The sequence below is a fragment of the Hyperolius riggenbachi genome, chromosome 2 (genome assembly GCF_040937935.1).
Source record: "Hyperolius riggenbachi isolate aHypRig1 chromosome 2, aHypRig1.pri, whole genome shotgun sequence".
Classification (NCBI taxonomy): domain Eukaryota; kingdom Metazoa; phylum Chordata; class Amphibia; order Anura; family Hyperoliidae; genus Hyperolius; species Hyperolius riggenbachi.
This window is the reverse complement of record NC_090647.1, coordinates 352,360,458-352,380,523: the sequence shown is the minus strand read 5'-3', so window position 1 is coordinate 352,380,523 and position 20,066 is coordinate 352,360,458. Positions and strand designations below refer to the sequence as shown.

The 20,066-nt window shown below is 46.4% G+C and overlaps 1 protein-coding gene across 2 annotated transcripts in view; it reads left to right on the top strand.

Moving 5' to 3' along the window:
• The window catches only part of MDM4 (MDM4 regulator of p53), an 81,661-nt gene that overhangs the window by 10,187 nt on the left and 51,408 nt on the right, over positions 1 to 20,066 (top strand). Inside the window, exons 1-5 of one of the 2 annotated variants that reach the window (XM_068269614.1) lie at positions 984 to 1,330; positions 2,511 to 2,606; positions 5,199 to 5,273; positions 8,219 to 8,352; positions 12,047 to 12,096. In XM_068269614.1, coding sequence (XP_068125715.1) covers positions 1,292 to 1,330; positions 2,511 to 2,606; positions 5,199 to 5,273; positions 8,219 to 8,352; positions 12,047 to 12,096 — 394 coding nt within the window. In that variant the 5' untranslated portion in view covers positions 984 to 1,291. Of the gene's footprint in view, positions 1 to 983; positions 1,331 to 2,510; positions 2,607 to 5,198; positions 5,274 to 8,218; positions 8,353 to 12,046; positions 12,097 to 20,066 lie in introns of those variants that run through there. The other variant, XM_068269613.1, reaches the window with a different exon arrangement.

The following is a 20,066-nucleotide window of genomic DNA, read 5'->3' as shown; positions in this document are numbered from 1 at the left end:
ACGGGACGTTCAAACGACCCGTCCTCGGAAATCCGACGTGTGTATGGGCCTTTAAGAAACTCGAGCGCATCGCTAGCGGCGTTCGAGTGCCCGACGACCGACGCAATAGAGCCGCATACATTACCTGCTCCGCCGGCGCGACTCCCGTGTCTCTGCTCTTCTTCTCCGTCTCTGCTCTGGTCTGGTCTCCGGCATGCTTCCCTTCTTCCTGTCCCGGCAGGAAGTTTAAACAGTAGAGGGCGCGCTACTGTTTAAACTTCCCCCAGACAGGAAGAAGGGAAGCATGCCGGAGACCAGAGCAGAGTAGAGCGGAGAAGAAGAGCGGAGACCCGGGAGTCGTGCCGGCGGAGCAGGTAATGTATGCAGGATGGAATGTATGCGGCAGCACCACCAGCACCACAGATTGTGACCGGTTTCAGGCTGAAATCGGTTCACAATCTGTTTGCAGTAAAGGTAGCCATACGATCCCTCTCTGATCAGATTCGATCAGATAGGGATCTGTCTGTTGGTCGAATCTGATGGCAAATCGACCAGTGTATGGCTACCTTAGTCGTGGAGAGGGCTGTTATCTGACTTTTATTATCTCAACTGTAAGTGAACTGTTTCTCTGCTAGAGGAGAGGTCATTACTTCACAGACTGCTCTGAAAGACTCATTTTGAATGCTGAGTGTTGTGTAATCTGCACATATTATAGAATGATGCAATGTTAGAAAAAACACTATATACCTGAAAATAAAAGTATGAGAATATTTTCTTTGCTGCTAATATTCTAGTAATTATTCATAGTACACAACCAATTCACTATATCATATATTTTTTTTTCGCTTCAGTGTCTCTTTCAGCCTTCAGTGTTTTTTTTTTTTTTTTTTTTTTTTTTTTTTTTTTAAGATTTAGTTATAGGATTCCTGGCAGGTTGGCTGTTGATTGAGCAGTTGCTGCTTGCTAACTGAGCAGTTTAACTGTGAACTTGCCTCAGGGCCCGTTCAGACTGCAAAATGCGGACGGCCACGCATGCGGACCGCAACGCGTACGAACGCACGCCATCCGCGTTCGTATGCGTTGCGTGGCTGATCCCATCACTGAAAAGTGATTGGGACAGCCGCGCGTTTTTGTAAAATCTGCGTGCAGCATGCGTTCCCGGACCGCACAGGTCCGGAACGCATGCAGTGTGAACATCAGACATTGCACTCTATGCAATGTCTGATGTCGTGCGTGTCGGCCACCTGCACGCGTTTCTAAAACGCAGCTGGAAACGCGTGCAGTGTGAACGGGCCCTCAGTGTGTTCACTCCATGCATAATTACAACTGCATATTAGTATATTGGATATTGGTAGGTTAACTGACATCCCTCAACAAGTGGCCCTAAGGGCCCGTTTCCACTAGGAGCGATGCGGCTACATAGCAGGTGTCCTAAAACACATGCACCCCAGTGCATGTTGTGCAGTGTGGAGCAATCCGAAAATCTGCAGCATGTTGCAGATTGTCGCACGGCCGCAGCTGCGTCCCATCTCCTCAATACACTTCTGCATCGGGAGATGCGGAAGTGATGCGATGCGGCTACGTAGCCACACTCGCATCACTTCGCAAGTGGAAACCCGCCCTAATGTATAATGGATTTGGCGTCATTGAGGAATGATCAGTGGTATGAAATGTTCAGTGTACTCTGTACATTGTTGTGGGAAATGTTAGTGCCAAATAAATGCATAATGGTGGTTACTGTGAATCGCCCAAATATCAGCCGTTGCAGCACATGGTTATTAGCAATGACAGCGATATTGTTGTCAAAAGGTGAAATGCTTCTGAGGTACGGTAATCATTTGTGACATTATTCACAGTAACTGGATAGTGGAGCATGTATGGAGAAATGAAGATTTTATGCCTTATTTAGAAAGGGATTAATATTAACAGAAAGTATTTGAGATGTAGAATATCTAACCTCAGTTGGTTTGGATGGTTACTTTGTTGAAAGGCATCTCTGGTTATAAATGCAAGGTTTAGTATGCATGAAATTTTACCCTTTTGGCTGTACCTCCCTCTTGAGAGTCGCTCAAGCAGTTGAACTTGATGGACACGGAACTTTTCACACCCTAGTTTAATTGTAACTATGGAATCAGGAATCATGCAGATAGAAAAGATGTGTGGTGGAGATTGGGTGTGAAAGCCGAGAAGGCCTAAGTGAAGTGTGGTTGTCTGCAGAAAGAAGTGAGTAACGGTGTGACAGTTTGGATCTGATGCTGTACAGCCGCGTTGTTAGCCTGGGAGTGTCATGGAGCAGGTGTTGTGAAGAGGACAACAATGCCCTCCGCCTGTGCTCAGCCAAGTTGATCTGCTAGGTTGTCTGCTCACAAATGCATTGAGAGTTATCAGGGTCTGACTGACGCTTTGGCAGAGAACCATCTAGTGTGTTCAAGGCTTTAGTGTGTACACACAGAAACTGGATTATGTTTGTTTTTAACACAGGAAATATTGAAACTGATTTCATTAGTAATGTTTTCTTTTCTTCTTTTAAGGTACAGTCAGCTAGAATGTCCCCACCTACCTCTTCTTCTCATCAGTTGCTAGGGCTAAATACGTCTCATGGCAGCCTAGATTCGGATGGCAATGTGGTAAGCAATAAATGCATGACATTTTCTAATAATGAAACTAAAAACTGCTGTCCTGAATATACACAAGCTTTTTAAATGAATTAATAGCCATCTGTGGAAACCTACTGTTAGGCCCAGTGCACACCGAGCGGCTTTGGATGCGATCCGCCGGCCGCATCCGCCTGTAAATCCGCTTGGCTAATGTATTTCAATGGGCTGGTGCGCACCGGCGGATTGAGGTTTGTAGCAAACCGCAAACGTGCCTCCTGCTGCACGTTTGCGGTTTGCTAAAAACCTCAAACCGCCGGTGTGTACCTAGCATTTTTTGCAATCCGGTGGAGATCTGTATCACATTGCAAAACACTGCAAATGGGGAAAAAAACTTTAAGTATGGCCACCAGAAAAAAGTTGTAGAAGTATAGAGATGTGGTGGTGTTCTCCCCAAGCCGTTTTTTAGCCAGGCACTCTGCCTCATCTGGTGAGCGCCCAGCTGCCATGACTCTCTTATTGGGCAGCACATGCAGAGGCCAGCCAGGGGAGAAGTGAAAAAAAATTAGGATGCTGGATCACATACTTGCAGCTCTTTTCTCCCTGGAATCATCAGCAGCAGATAAGAGAGTGTGTAAAGGTGACCACATACCAAAATGATCTGATTTTACGGCAATTCAATAAATCTGATCGGATCTCCTTTTTTTTTTTTTTTTTTTTTATTGATACGGAATGCTGGAAATTTTTTTTCAATTTTACTAAAGATTGTATGATGTCTGTTTGTTAATTTATTAATATTTCCACACCCTAGAAATGTTCTCAGTTTCCAATCATTTTTATCATAACTGGAGAAAAATTGAATAGATATGTGTGGTACATTGGTCAGATTTTTGAAATGTTACATTCAGTCAGAAAAATTGATTAAATATCTGTTCAATTTAAAGAGAACCCGAGGTGGCCTTGTATTACGTAAGTGGGGCACAGAGGCTGGTTGGGCACACTAACACCAGCCTCTGTTGCCCCATCGTGTGTGTCAAAGACCCCCCTGCTCGCCGCTAAACTCCCCGCAGTGCTGGCGACACGCAGCGCGTCGCCAGCACAATGTTTACTCTATCGCTGTCTGTCAGCGCCGCTCCCACGCCTCCTCCGCATCGCCGCTACCCGCCCTCGTCCCTTCCCTCCAATCAGCGGGAGGGAAGGGACGAGGGCGGGTAGCGGCGATGCGGAGGAGGCGGCGGAGCGGCGCTGACAGACAGCGCTAGAGTAAACATTGTGCTGGCGACACGCTGCGTGTCGCCAGCTCTGCGGGGGTATAGCGGCGAGCAGGGGGGTCTTTGACACACACGATGGGGCAACAGAGGCTGGTGTTAGTGTGCCCAACCAGCCTCTGTGCCCCACTTACGTAATACAAGGCCACCTCGGGTTCTCTTTAAGAATTGCAAACAATTGTATGGTGTGTGGCCACCTTTAGAAAGATTTTCTGCTGTACCAGTGTACAATATTGCTGCCCCCTATAGTGGGGCAGCAGCGTTGTTCACTGGTACATTAGACGATTTTTCTCACACACACTCCCTCTGCTGCAGCTACTGACATAGAGACAAAAGAGCTAGAAGTGTGTGCATCCTGCCTATTAATTATTATTCACTGTTGTCCTGACTGGCCCCACCTCCTCTCTAACATGCTTGGAGTTAAACTGCTATCCGCACCCATTCACTCACCTATCAACATCAAGGCAGGCAGCCATTAGCACCCATCCACCCACCCCACTATCAGCACCCATTCACTCACCTATCTGCATCAAGGAAGGCAGCCATTAGTACCCACCTATCAGCAGCTAGCCAAGCAGTTGACGCTCAATCACCCACCTACCATTAACTAGTCAGTTACTCACTTCAACATGTAGTTTTTAGCATTCATCCATTTATAAGCAACCAGTCAGCAACAACTTGTATCCAAGCCAAGCATGCAGCCACCCACTTAGCCATAAACACCTAATTTCTCCCACCCAGAAGCATCTAGCCCCATTTTGCCCACTTGGAAGAACCTAGCATAATTTCTCCCACATGGAGGCTCTCAGCATAATTTCTCCCATCCAGAACCGCTCCGCATAATTTCTCCTACCCAGAAGCACCCAGCATAATTTCTCCTACCCAGAAGCACCCAGCATAATTTCTCTTACCCAGAACCGCTCAGCATAATTTCTCTTACCCAGAAGCACCCAGCATAATTTCTCTTACCCAGAACCGCTCAGCATAATTTCTTTTACCCAGAAGCGCCCAGCTTTTTATGCCACCTGGCTGGAAAATAAGTCTGAGGAGAGCACTGACTTAGGTACTTTGTAGCAGGCTACAATATAATATATGTATATAATGGAACAAATTATGCATCTTCCATGGACTACTGTTTGGGGGCCTTCATTGAAATTGTGCCCAAAGTAGGAATTTGAAACCAGAATGAAGATCTCCCTAAATAAAATATGCAGTTCTGCTGCAATCTCTGTCAAAGTGATTTTTTTTTTAACTTGTGACCTTTGCTTGCCCGTCATATTAACAGACAATATACAGTAATATTAAGAATGGAATTGACTTGCTTTATCCATTGTCTCTCCCCTCCCCCTCTTTTTAGGTACGACCAAAGTCTACATTGCTGAGACTCCTGCACACAGCAGGGGCAAAGGGAGACAAATTTACAGTAAAACAGGTAATAATGAATTTTAACTTGGGCTGTTGCAAATGAACAGTGAAACATATCTTCAATATGTAGTAAGCATGCTCTATACAGAATGAACCATGTTTCTTATGGTAAAGGCAGCAGGAGGTTTGCTTTAAAATTTTCAATGATGCGAGTGTGTCTTAAATCTTTAATCAGTTAAGAGATTTTAAGGTTATAGATGTTGAGTCCATTTAGGACCTTAACCACTTTGCATTCCGAGATTTTTCCTCTTTAAAGGAATCATCAGTCAAAAAAAGCTCCCCCCATTCTACTTACTTGTGGCCTCCTCTAGCCCCTTTCAGCTAAAATGTCCCACGCCACAGCTGCTCCGTGCTTAGCCATTGGCCCGGGGTCTCCGCCAGTGCAGAAGGTCGTCTCTACTGCGCCTGCACGAGCACCGCTGTCAATCAAGCCCATGTTGTCCACGGTGTACTGCGCAGGTGCAGAACTACTGCGCCTGCACAGTACACTGCGGACAATGTGGACTTTATTGACCGCGCACTAGAGGCGGTCGGCCTCTGCACCGCTGGGGACTCCGAGCCGGTGGCTACGAGTGGAGCTGCGGCATGGGACATGTCAGCTGCAAGTGGCTGGAGGAAGCCCCGGGTAAGTAGAGCTGGGGGGAGCTTTTTTTGATTGATGACTCCTTTTAAGAATCCTGACAATTTTGGCATTTTAGCTCTCACTATTCATACAGCAATAACTTTATTTTAGCACTTATGCCATCAAAGTGATACACGCATTGTTGTTTTTTTCCAGGATAATCTAGGCTTCCTTTGGTTAATATTTGTTTTCAAGTATTATTTAATACAGGGGGAAAAAATAGGAGTAAGTACAAAAAAAATCTTGTCCCCCAAAAAATTTCACACACTTCCTTTTTAGATCTTGGCCAGAAGATTACCGCATTCCAACGCGATAATTTCCGAAAGCCTGTTCTTGGCACTGCACACACACTCAGTCACACACACACACACACACACACACACACACACACACACACTCTCTCTCTCTCTCTCTCTCTCTCTCTCTCTCTCTCTCTCTCTCTCTCTCTCTCTCTCTCTCTCTCTCTCTCTCTCTCGAAAGTGTATGAATGTTCACTGCCTCGCTGCAGACTGTTGGCTGTTAAGCTGTGGCTTAAATGTGAATCTTTATCTGTCTTGCTTGACCAGAACAAGGGCGCTTGGGATTTGAAGAACATTGCTTACAATATTCTTATGTAACTTGTCTAACGTCAATTGTACACTTGTCTTTGTGGGCAGACCTACATATGTCCATTAACCTCCCTAGCGGTAACCCCAAGTCAGGCTTGGGGTTGAAAATCTGCAGCTCAGAGTGGTAACTCTAAGCCTGACTCGCGGTGACTGCTGAGCATAGCACGCATCGGGGTGTGTCAGGTTACTTCCCCTGGGATCCAAACGTCTGCTGCCATTCTTCTTCCTGTCCGCGGAGACTCTGCATCCCCCTGGTGAGATTGCTGTCTGTTCTCACGACGACAGTCAGCGATCTCACTATAGGGTTGCAGTGCCACCCGGAGGACAGAGGGAAAACTGCAGCGCTGGATCCCAGGGAGGTGAGTAAGTGCTGGGGCTGCTGCAGACTATCTGGCAGCATGATTATTTTGCGGTTTTATGGTCTAAAAGCATGCAAAAAAAAAATGAACTGCTTTTAGACCCTAAAATCTGCAAATAATCATACTGTCAGGCAGGTTAAAGCTAGTAATGACTACTTACAGTTCACAATGCTTGCCAGCATACTGATATCAATATAGTAAAAAAAAAAAAATTCTGCCTTCTGGAACAAAAATAACATTCTGCAAGCTGTTCTCTGCAAGCAACTTGTGAAGACTTTCCTGCAGCTGGTAGTCTTGGCATCCCTCCATCAGCTGTCCACTCTTCCCCTCACCATGAGTCATGGCTCTTGCAGTCTACCTGCATTGTGAAGCAGCTCCCTTAGCTTGCTAGAAATAAAGGGATTTTTTTTCCAGGCTCTGCACCACAGTCATATTCTGCCCTAGGGTAACAACGTTTGGACATGATGATGACTGCTTAACCGTGCAGGCTGCCACAGCTTAAAGTGAACCTGAACCGAGTAAAATGATTTCAAATAAATACATGATGATCCTTCAAATGAATAGTTGTGAATGAATCCTTCAAATAATAATACTTACCACGCGGTCGCTTCCTTTCAGAAGCTCCCCATTTTCTTCTTACGATTCCTTCCAGTTCTGACAAAATTTTGTCAGAACTAAAATATATCCGTTGCCGTAAGTTATTCATCAGTTGCTGTCAGTTATAACTGTAAGGACAGCTGATGAGCAAGATAATGTCCATGATGGAGAATTCCATTATTACATTGAGCAAAGAGTTCTCAGGAAAGGAGAAAGAGATTGATGAGTAGACTACACAGGAGAAAAGTATGTGTGTATGTTTATTTTAACTTTTAATTCTCAATTTTGCTTTAAAGATATTTTTTAACAATATTACCCCTTTATGAATTATTGGGTTTACCAAAAAAACTTATGCCAGTAGCATTATCTCAAGCGGCCCTTCACACTCATATATATTTATACACCATTATGGAGCACTCCTAACAGTATCTTGTGCTTCATTTAACTAAAACTTACTATTTAAGTTTTGTTTATGTTGAACTTATCATTTTAGTGACCTCAAAGCGTACTATATATGAGTTACAGGTTCAGGTTCAGATGATCCCAGATGTTCACATACAGCGTGTTGAGCAAAGCCTTTTGCAGATACATGTTATCATGGTTTGCCTGGAGTTTTACATAATCTTTGCATTTAGTAAAACAAATTATAATGGATGTTTCTGCTGTGTATTTTAAGTGTTCCCACCAAGAGAATACTGAATTAGCTTGTTTTTCAGGTGTAGTTTTTCTGTCAATAACATGAAGAATGTTACATTTGCTTCTTTAGGTCATGCATTTCCTGGGACAGTACATCATGGTTAAGCAGCTGTATGACAAGAAGCAGCAACATATAGTTCACTGTGGCAGCGATGAACTCGGGGAGTTACTGGGCATCACAACATTTTCTGTCAAGGACCCCAGGTGAGAGTGTAAGAAATGAAAGCCCAACTAAACCAAATAGTGGTCAAGGAAAATTCTAACAGCAAATATAATCATATAGCACAATTAGTAAAATTCACTGTGCTGCGGTCCCATAGGGAAGTCCAACTATGCCGGTCAATGTAGTCCACTTCAGAGAGTATTACTACAACAATTCATTGGTGCAATACCAGACAATCCTCAGGTCACACCTCAAAGGAATAGGGTAAGGGCGGGTGCACACCAGAGCGGTTCTGGAACAGTTTTTAAAACGCTTGCAGGGGGAAAACCGCTTGGCTAATGAAAGTGAATGGGATGGTGCAAACCAGAGCGGTTCGTTTCCACAAACGCAAACTCAGGGGCTGCAGCATTTTTTAGATTTGAGGCGTTTCTTCCTTAATGGTAAAGTATAGGAAAGTGGAAAACGGCTCTGAAAAACGCTAGATCAGAGCGGTTTTCCAGGGGTTTTTGTTACAGAAGCTTTTCAGTAACCGCTTTAGGCTTCTTGCACACCAAGACGTTGTTAGGTGCCACGTTAAGGTCGCATAACGTGCACCTAACACAACGTATGGTGCTGCAAAAGCCGACGGTAGAGTGAGCCGCGTTCGGCGGCTCGATTCCTATAATGTCTCCCAGAGTGGCGCTGATTGGCCAGCGGGACCACGTGATGCGGAGCGAGACACTCCGCATCACGTGGTCCCGCCGGCCAATCAGCTACCGCCAGTGCAGTGAATATTAAGTAGCCATGTGCGTGGCTACTGTAGCTGGCTCTCCCCGCCTCCTCTCCGCCCCCCACTGCGCATGTGCAAACAGTCTAACGCGGCTATAGCCGCTCCAACGCCGTAGCATGCTGCACTTTGCACCGAACGTGCAGCGTTACATGTAACGCAACGTGGGCTGTGTGAACAGCCCACTTGTGTTACATTGCTGTGCGTTGGGGGAGCGTTACAGGCGCACTAACGTGCGCCTGTAACGTCTTGGTGTGTAAGCAGCCTTACTGTAACAAAATATGACATCTGCTACATAAAACGCTCCAAAAAACGCTAGGCATGTTTAGAAAACCTCTCTAAATATTGCCTAGCATCGCTCTGAAATCTGCTTCAAAAACCTCTAGAGTTTTGCGGATCTGCTAGAGGTTTTTGGTGTGCACTGGCCCTTACACTGTAAGTTAACCGTTCCACCACCGAAACCTCAAGTGAGCACCAATCACAGCAGACCACTAGTGACTTGTCAGGCAGCCCCTCTCATGCTCACACTCACCCTGGTGTCCTCTGATATCAAGAGCTACAGTGGGTTGCAAAAGTATTCGGCCCCCTTGAAGTTTTCCACATTTTGTCATATTACTGCCACAAACCTGAATCAATTTTATTGGAATTCAACATGAAAGACCAACACAAAGTGGTGTACACATGAGAAGTGGAACAAAAATCATACATGATTCCAAATTTTTTTTGCAAATAAATAACTACAAAGTGGTGTGTGCATAATTATTCGGCCCCCTTTGATCTGAGTGCAGTCAGTTGCCTATAGACATTGCATGATGAATGCTAATGACTAGAGTGCACCTGTGTGTAATCTAATGCCAGTACAAATACAGGTGCTCTGTGAGGGCCTCAGAGGTTGTCTAAGAGAATATTGGGAGCAACCACACCTGTTCAAGCGATCATTCAGAAATGGAAGGAGTATGGCACAACTGTAAACCTACCAAGACTAGGCCATCCACCTAAACTCACAGGCCGAACAAGGAGAGCGCTGATCAGAAATGCAGTCAAGAGGCCCATGGTGACTCTGGACGAGCTGCAGAGATCTACAGCTCAGGTGGGAGACTCTGTCCTTAGGACAACTATTAGTCATGCACTGTACAAAGTTGGCATTTATGGAAGAGTTTAAAAACGCACGATTGGTTCGCACTATGGCCAGGGGCCCCGGACCTCTCTCACTGGCCGGGGCCCCAAGGCCAACATGCGATACCTGGAGGGGAGTGCAGGTGGGCCTGGACCTCTCACACCCAGGCTCTGGACCTCTCACATCCAGAAAACCCACCAACACTGCCTCCATACTGAATGCTAAATTCAACACACACAAGCAATAGAACACAGCAGTACATGCAATCAGCTACATTTAAAGTGGTCAGCAGGTGCTCGTCAGCACTATCATACACCCTTTACCTGCCATACCACATCTAGCAGCCATTGGCATTCAGGTGGGAGGCTTCAGTTGGACGCCATCGCAAGATTGCGTCGCTAGCAGGACCGCCCCGTGCAGGCATCCCTCCCACAGGGGTCCCTCCCTAACCGCTCACCTGTCCGCCATGTCCTAGAGCTGAAAGAAAACGTTTAAAAACACACGATTGGTTCGCACTATGGCCAGGGGCCCCGGACCTCTCTCACTGGCCGGGGCCCCAAGGCCAACATGCGATACCTGGAGGGGAATGCAGGAGGGCCTGGACCTCTCACACCCAGGCTCTGGACCTCTTTTTATGCAAGAGTGGCAAGAAGAAAGGCATTGTTAACAGAAAGCATAAGAAGTCCAGTTTGCAGTTTGCCACAAGCCATGTGGGGGACACAGCAACCATGTGGAAGACTGTGTTCTGGTCAGATGAGACCAAAATGGATCTTTTTGGCCAAAATGCAAAACACTATGTGTGGCGGAAAACTAACACTGCACATCACTCTGAACACACCATCCCCACTGTCAAATATGGTGGTGGCAGCATCCTGCTCGGGGGGGTGCATCTCTCCAGCATGGACAGGGAAGCTGGTCAGAGTTGATGTGAAGATGGATGGAGCCAAATACAGGGCAAACTTGGAAGAAAACCTCTTGGAGACTGCAAAAGACTTGAGACTGGGGCGGATGTTCACCTTTCAGCAGGACAACAACCCTAAACATAAAGCCAGGGCAACAATGGATTGGTTTAAAACAAAACATATCTATGCGTTAGAATGGACCAGTCAAAGTCCAGATCTAAATCCAATTTAGAATCTGTGGCAAGATCTGAAAACTGCTGTTCACAAACGCTGTCCATCTAATCTGACTGAGCTGGAGCTGTTTTGCAAAGAAGAATGGGCAAGGATTTCAGTCTCTAGATGTGCAAAGCTGGTAGAGACATACCCTAAAAGACTGGCAGTTGTAATTGCAGCAAAAGGTGGTTCTACAAAGTATTGACTCAGGGGGCTGAATAACTACGCACACACCACTTTGCAGTTATTTATTTGTAAAACAATGTTTGGAATGATGTATGATTTTCGATCCACTTCTCACATGTACACCACTTTGTATTGGTCTTTCATGTGGAATTCCAATAAAATTGATGCATGTTTGTGACAGTAATGTGACAAAATGTGGAAAACTTCAAGGGGGCCGAATACTTTTGCAACCCACTGTATATTCAAAGCTTATCTGTCCACCAGCGATCCAGCAGTCAATACCATTCTTCAGCCAAATAGATAGCTTTTATACAGCTTGTCCCATCAAAATAACTCAACGCACAGCCGTAAATTCCCGCTGGCAACAAAAGTGAGTACGCTCCTGAAATATTACCTGTTTCAGTGGAGGCTTTATTTAAATTAAAACTCTAATTACTTAAGGGAATCTCTTTTTAGAGAAAAAAAATGGTTTGATCAGTTTTGTTTGTTATGTAACTAGTATACTTACCACTTCTTCTTCAGTCTTCTGACGGTCTTATTTCGATTTGCAGCCCTTTGTATGCAATGTTGAAGAAGAACCTTTATCGAGTGTCTCGCACAGGTAATAAGTTTTTTATTTTTTTATATTTATTTATTTTAATGGCTGGGTAGTTTTTGAAAAATATAGATTTATTTAATAGAGATTACGTCCACTTGCAGTTTTTTTTCCTTTTCTGTCCTGTACAGAATGACATGTGGCCTCTTTCGTAAAGATCCATTTCAGTACACAGTTTACTCAATCACAACACATTGTACACAGGTTCTGACTTTGCAATTCTATAGACTAAAAGTCTTGTACAAACGTTAGATGTTTATTAGCTGAGGCATCCATTTTGAGCTGCTTCTGCTGAGAATCTTGTGTACAACAGCCTACAATCCTCTTGTTTCGGCAAGAGATTCAGATTCCCGGATAACCTGCCCGAGTGCCTGCCAAGCCCACTGTTCTCTCTCCTTAGCCCTCTTTCTCTGTGCCGGTCCATTCTACGCCTTACTATACCCTCTGACCTACTTTGCAACAGAATGCATCGCTAGCCTGAAGTTGAGTAGAGCATTGGGTCTCTGTTGCTTAAAGGGGTTCTGTTAGGTGTTTCTGAGGAGAAAAACAGACCCTTACCTTGGGCTTCTATCAGCCCCGTGCAGCGGTAATGTCCCACGCCGTCCTCCTCCCATCTGCTGTTCTCCGCCGCCGGCCCCGGTCTAAGCGGCGTGGGATCGAACTGCGGCTGCGCTACAGTGGCCGCGCACCCGCTCGCTTTCGCCTGCGTCATCGGAAGCTTACTGCGCAAGCGCGGTACAAGGCTCCGTTGTACTGCGCAGTAAGCCTCAGATGACGCGAGTGGAGGTACGGCAACGCGCATTATTCGTCTGTGTGACAGACGAATAATAGCCCGGTGCCGGCTGCGGGGAACGGCAGATGGGAGCAGGACGGCGTGGGACATTACCACTGCAGGGGGCTGATAGAAGCCCCAGGTAAGTGGCAGTTTTTCTCCTCAGGAACCCCCACAGAACCCCTTTAAGAGATCAAGACCCAATCCCTGTGGTAATGGTACACGTACATGTGTGTGCACCTTAACCACTTAACGACCGCCCACTGCACATGGGCGGCCGGAAAGTGGATCCCGCAAGGACCGCCGCATGTACAAGAGGCGGCGGTCCTTGTAGGGGCATCGGCGGAGTGATCGCGTCATCCATGACGCGGTCCTCCACCGGGGATCGATAGCCGGCAATTTAGTCTCCGCTCGCCGGCCACTTAGCAGCGCCGGCGAGCGGAGGAATATACAGAATCAGCCAATCAAATGCGTATAAGGCACTTTCTTAGGTAAACAAAGTGCCTTATACATGCTTCCTCCTCGCCTCGTGGTCTCATTGTTCCAGAGACCACCAGCGAGGAGGAAGCTCTTGTAAGTGACACTGCACACAGCTTTTTTTTGCCCACAGCCCCCCTGATCTCCCACCCCAGCCTTCAGACCCCCCCTGATCACCCCAGCAGACCCCTGCCCAGCACCCTTGCACCCCTCTAAACCCCCCCCTCCCCCCACCTATCACTAACTAGCGACGCTATCCCCTGCATTAGGTCCCTAACTGCCTCCTAATCACCCCTGATCTCCCCCCCCCCTACCTTTAGATCACCCCCAGACCCCATCCCAGACTACCCCCCTGTATACTGTATACATCTGTATACAGCTACCTTACCCCCTGATCCCCCACTGATCACCTGTCCATCACCCCTCAGCACCCCCACCTATCAGAGCAGACCCTAACTGCCCCGCGGGAGCAACCGATCACCTGCCCAGACCCTCGATTGCCCTCAGACCCCCCCTCCTGATTACATCCCCTGTGCATTGTTTACATCTGTCCTCCCCAGCAATCACTAACTGATCTGCGATCAGTAACCCCCTGTGTCTGCCTCTCATCAGATCAGGACTCAGTCCGCCCCGTGCGGGCTCCAGATCAACCCCCCACCCCCTCAAATCGCCCTCAGACCCCCCCTAATCACCGTCCGAGTGCATTGTATTTGACTGTGCTGTGATTGTATTCGATTGTGCTGCGATTGTATCTGATTGTCCCGTGATTGTTTGATTGCCTCTGAGACCCCACTTCCCAACAACCCCCACCCCACCACCACCCCCATCACCTTCCAAGTGCATCAGATTTGATTGTACGGTGATTGGATTCGATTGTGCTGTAATTGTATTTGATTGTCCCGTGATCGGCTTCGATTGTCCCGTGATTTTTTGATTGCCTCTGAGACCCCACTTCCCGCCACCCCCAACCCTGTCCCCCCCCCCACCCACCACCTCCAACCACCACCTTCCGAGTGCATCAGATTTGCTTGTGCTGTGATTGGATTAGATTGTGCTGTAATTGTATTTGATTGTCCTGTGATTGTTTGATTGCCTCTGAGACCCCACTTCCCACCAACCCCACCACGCCCACCCCCCATCACCTTCCGAGTGCATCAGATTTGATTGTGCTGTGATTGGATTCGATTGCGCTGTAATTGTATTTCGGCTTTGATTGTCCCGTGATTGTTTGATTGCCTCTGAGACCCCACTCGCCACCACCCACCAATACCTCTCAAATACTCCCTTTTGCTAGGTAGGTGCTCTTTTTTTCTGGGTAGTCTCGGAGGAAAACCTCATAAATTTAGCAATCCACAATGGCAAGAAGGGGGATTTCCGATGAGGAGGTATACAGGTATATGGACCAGTCGGATAAGAGCGTTTGGGAAGACTCATCCGACGAATCATCCGGGTCCGAATTTGAACCTGTGGAAAGCAGTGGTTCTCTGACCGAAAGTAATGACGAGGTTTTGGTCCCGGCTAGAGCCAGGTGTACCAGACCCCATGTCGTTAGACCGCAGGTGGCGCAGGATCCGCCTCAAGGGCAGCAGGGTGGTGCTAGCGCTGATGAGTTTTCTTGGTGAGGCAGGCACCAGCAGCGCAGCATCTCCTGGACTTAGAACGAGTACTTCCGTAGACCCGGGTGAAGTGGTGAACGCCAGCATGGAAGTTGAAACTGGTACGGTGGCACGTGCAGTAGTACCCCCGTCGCAGCGACCAAGAAGAAGATGGGCCCGTTGTACCCATAGACTCCCAGAGGTGCTGGCTCATCCAGATTGGCAATCCCCAACGGCTCGTTACCACCAGACTTGAACGGGGGTAGAGGGCCGCCTTGCGTACTGAAGACCTGTTCGCGGTGAAATGGAGGGACAAGAGGGACGTTTACTTTCTGTCCACCATTCATACAGACACGACAGTCCAAATTCAACGGGCAACTGAGGTCATTGAAAAGCCACTTATCGTCCACGAATATAATGTCAACATGGGGGGGTGGACTTCAATGACCAGAGGTTAGCGCCCTATTTAATTTCCCGGAAAACAAGACGCTGGTATAAGAAAGTGTATTTTTATCTGATTCAACTGGCAGTTTACAATAGCTTTGTTCTCTACAGTAAGGCTGGGAGAACTGGATCTTTCCTTCAATTTCAGGAACAGATCATTCTGGACCTCCTGTATCCAGGAGGTGCCAGCCCCCCCCCCCATGCAACAAGCCGACTGCATGGAAGGCATTACGCCGATCAGCTTCCGAGTACCCCAGGTCAACGCATCCGAAGAAAACGTCGTGTCTGCAGCAGTGCTAGAAGAAGGACTGACACCATTTTTTTATTGTCCCAAATGTCCTGACCAGCCTGGCCTATGCCTAGGGGAGTGCTTTGAGAGGTATCACGAGCAGGTACACTATTAGAACCTAGGGAACTCCAGACACAGGAGTAGGCACACACTCAGTGGTCTTTCGCACATTGTCCCAGGGGGAGGAGAGGTAAGCTTGAAAACCAAAAAAACAGGTAAGCATAAAAGTCGGAAGAAGGATCGGTTTCCATGCTTGATATTGCTGATCTGTCCTGGGTTGGCGATATAAGACGGCATGTTTGAATTTCCCTTGAGTGTGGACACCCCCGGTTTATATGTGATTTACTTTGGGCCTATGATGATGCTTTAATGCCACACAGAGTCCTCTCTATTGGCAGGAATATTGCTGTATACTACAGGCATAATGCTGTATACTAAAGTTCTGAGGCCCAGTCACATAAGTTGGTGGCTCACCCTGAGTGCAGGGTCGCACGGGGTGTCTCTCTCCTGAGGTTATCACTGCCATTGATGTGGAGGAAGATCTGCCATTGATGTGGAGCAAGGTATGTTTGCCATCATTTTTCCTTTCAGCCCAGAGTGCATTACCCGTATACCCAATATAAGGAGTATAGCAGAAACTCCTAATACTGGCCATACATGTAATGATTGCAGAGACCCTAAAATGCCAGGACAGACTTCACAAATGACCCCATTTTGGAAAGAGGACACCCTAAAGTATTATGTGAGGTGCACGGTGAGTTCATAGGAGATTTTAGTTTTTGTCACAAGTTAGCAGAATTTTTTTTTTTTTTAAATTATTTTTTTTTTGATCCAGCCCCCATTCTTACACTGACACTTCCACCTGCTTACACTAACCTTGTTAGAGAAATGGTGCTTTATGGGTCACTTTTTCCTTATCTGTCTTTGCACTGATGTTGTTAAATCGGCCATAGGAATTGTACTGTATGGTCAGAGAACAGAAATGAAATGATTTAACCACTTGCCGACCGCCCACAGCCGATGGGCGGCGGCAAAGTCCGGGCCCAAACGACTGCAATACGGCCATCGGGCGTGGTTATGCAGCGATAGCGTCACGCGGGATGCGATCTGCCACCGGCGACAGGCTCCACCCAGCTGGCGCAGTAACCCGCCGGCCGTTCGGAGGCGGCGGCGGGTTATTAGCTGCTCGATCGCCGCACAGCAAGCGTATAATACGCTTTGTAATGTATACAAAGCGTATTATACAGGCTGCCTCCTGCCCTGGGGGTCCCAGTGATCGAGGGACCACCAGGGCAGGCTGCAGCCCCCCAGGTAAGCACCCAAGCACACTGATCTGCCCTCCCTTTCCCTCTGATCGCCCACAGCACCCCTCAGACCCCCCCTGCCCACCCCTCAGACCCCTGTTTACACCCAATCCCCCCCCCCCCCTAATCACCCATCAATCACTCCCTGTCACTATTTGTCAACGTTATTTTTTTGATTAGGTCTTGATCACCCCCCACACTACACACTTCTGATTTTTACTGTAAACACACTTTTGTATCCTGTTTGAGACCCATTAAAAATTAACTTTTATTCATATTGGTTAAAATCACATAACCTATAATAAATCCTTTATTGTATCATTTTACTTTTTATTTTCCTTATATGTAGATAAACTGACATTACAAAAGGCAGTGAATTAATTTATTCAGCTGACCTTGTGTGAGAGAACATCTCTCATTTGTTATTTTCCTTGATTATGATTTGTAAATAGCTGTGTGTTTCTATTACTATGCACTTTGCACCCTAGCACTTTATTCATTTCTGCCCTGACGGCTCTATTTTTATGAGCCGAAACATGTCGGTTTTTTGGTGGGGGGTTAATTTCTGTTAATAGAATAAGCTCAGCACTATTATATCTTTAGGCAGTGACCCTAGGTGGCCGTTTCTGATATAAAGTCACCAGGGGTGAATAAATTAATTCACTGCCTTTTGTAATGTCAGTTTATCTACATATAAGGAAAATAAAAAGTAAAATGATACAATAAAGGATTTATTATAGGTTATGTGATTTTAACCAATATGAATAAAAGTTAATTTTTAATGGGTCTCAAACAGGATACAAAAGTGTGTTCACCCCCCCCCCCCCCATGTACTGTATACATCTATCCTCCCCTGTCAATCACCCCGTCACCACCTGTCACTGCCACCCATCAGATGAGACCTTAATCTGCCTCTTAAGAGCATCTGATCACCCACCCACACCATCAGATCGCCCGCAGACCCACCCCCAGATCACCTCCAAAGTGCATTGTTTACATCTGTTCTGCCATCTAATCACCCACTGATTACCCATCAATCACCCCGTCACCACCTGTCGCTGCTGCTTCCTGCACTTCAGTGCCAATACAACCTGTCATCTAAGAGGCCACCCTGCTTATGACCGGTTCCACTAAATTCGCCCCCTCATAGACCACCTGTCATTAAAATTTGCAGATGCTTATACCTGTGAACAGTCATTTTGAGGCATTTGGTTTCCAGACTACTCCTCATGGTTTTGGGCCCCTAAAATGCCAGGGCAGTATAGGAACCCCACAAGTGACCCCATTTCAGAAAGAAGACTCCCCAAGGTATTCCGTTAGGTGTATGACGAGTTCATAGAAGATTTTATTTTTTGTCACAAGTTAGCAGAAATTGATTTTTTGTTTTTTTCACAGTGTCAATTTCCGCTAACTTGTGACAAAAAAAAATCTTCTATGAACTCACCATACTCCTAACAGAATACCTTGGGGTGTCTTCTTTCTAAAATGGGGTCACTTGTGGGGTTCCTGTATTGCCCTGGCATTTTATGGGCCCTAAACCGTGAGTAGTCTAGAAACCAAATGCCGCAAAATGACCTGTGAAATCCTAAAGGTACTCATTGGACTTTGGGCCCCTTAGCGCAGTTAGGGTGCAAAAAAGTGCCACACATGTGGTATCGCTGTACTCGGGAGAAGTAATATGTGTTTTGGGGTGAATTTTTACACATACCCATGCTGGGTGGGAGAAATATCTCTGTAAATGGACCATTGTGTGTAAAAAAAAAAAAAAAAAAAAAAAAAAAAAAAAAAAAAAAAAAAAAAATCAAAAGATTGTCATTTCCAGAGATATTTCTCCCACCCAGCATGGGTATGTGTAAAAATTCACCCCAAAACACATTACACTATTTCTCCTGAGTACGGCAATACCACGTGTGGCACTTTTTTTTTGCAGCCTAACTGCGCTAAGGGGCCCAAAGTCCAATGAGCACCTTTATGCGTTACAGAGGTGCTTACAATTTAGCACCCCCCAAAATGCCAGGACAGTAAACTCACCCCACAAATGACCCCATTTTGGAAAGTAGACACTTCAAGGTATTCAGAGAGGGGCATGGTGAGTCCGTGGCAGATTTCATTTTTATTTTTGTCACAAGTTAGCAGAAATGGAAACTTTTTTTTTTTTGTCTCAAAGTGTGATTTTCCGCTAACTTGTGACAAAAAATAAAATCTTCTATGAACTCACCATGCCTCTCAGTGAATGCTTTGGGATGTCTTCTTTCCAAAATGGGGTCATTTGGGGGTATTTATTCTATCCTGGAATTTTAGCACCTCATGAAACATGACAGGTGCTCAGAAAAGTCAGAGATGCTTCAAAATGGGAACATTCACTTTTTGCACCATAGTTTGTAAACGCTATAACTTTTACCCAAACCAATAAATATACACTGAATGGTTTTGTTTTTTTTATCAAAGACATGTAGCACAATAAATTTGGACAAAAATGTATACAGAATTTTTACTTTATTTGACATATTTTATCACAGAAAGTTACAAAAATCATTTTTTTGACAAAATTCATGTCTTTTTTGATAACTATATTAAAAACTAAAAATCGCAGCAGCAATCAAATAGCACCAAAAGAAAGCTGTATTAGTGACAAGAAAAGGAGGGAAAATTCATTTAGGTGGTAGGTTGAATGGCCGAGCAATAAACCGTTAAAGCTGCAGTGGTCTGAATGGAAAAAAAGTGTCTGGTCCTTAACCTCCCTGGCGGTAAGCCCGAGCTGAGCTCGGGCTATGCCGCGCAGGTGGATTTCTCCGGCTCTGTTGGGGCGATTTGCCCCATTCAAAGTGCTGTGCGCGCAGCCAGCACTTTGCTAGCCGCGCGCACAGCTTGATCGCCGCCGCTCTGCGGCGATCGCCCGCACGCAGCGGCGAAAGAGGGCCCCCCCCGCCAGAGCCCTGCGCTGCCCGGACCAATGAGTTCCGGGCAGTGCTATGGGCTGGATCTGGTGCGCCGGACGTCAGGACGTCCATGACATCATTCCGATCGTCGCCATGGCGACAGGAGAAGCCAACCAGGGGAACGCGTTATATACGCGTTCCCCTGTTTGCTATTAG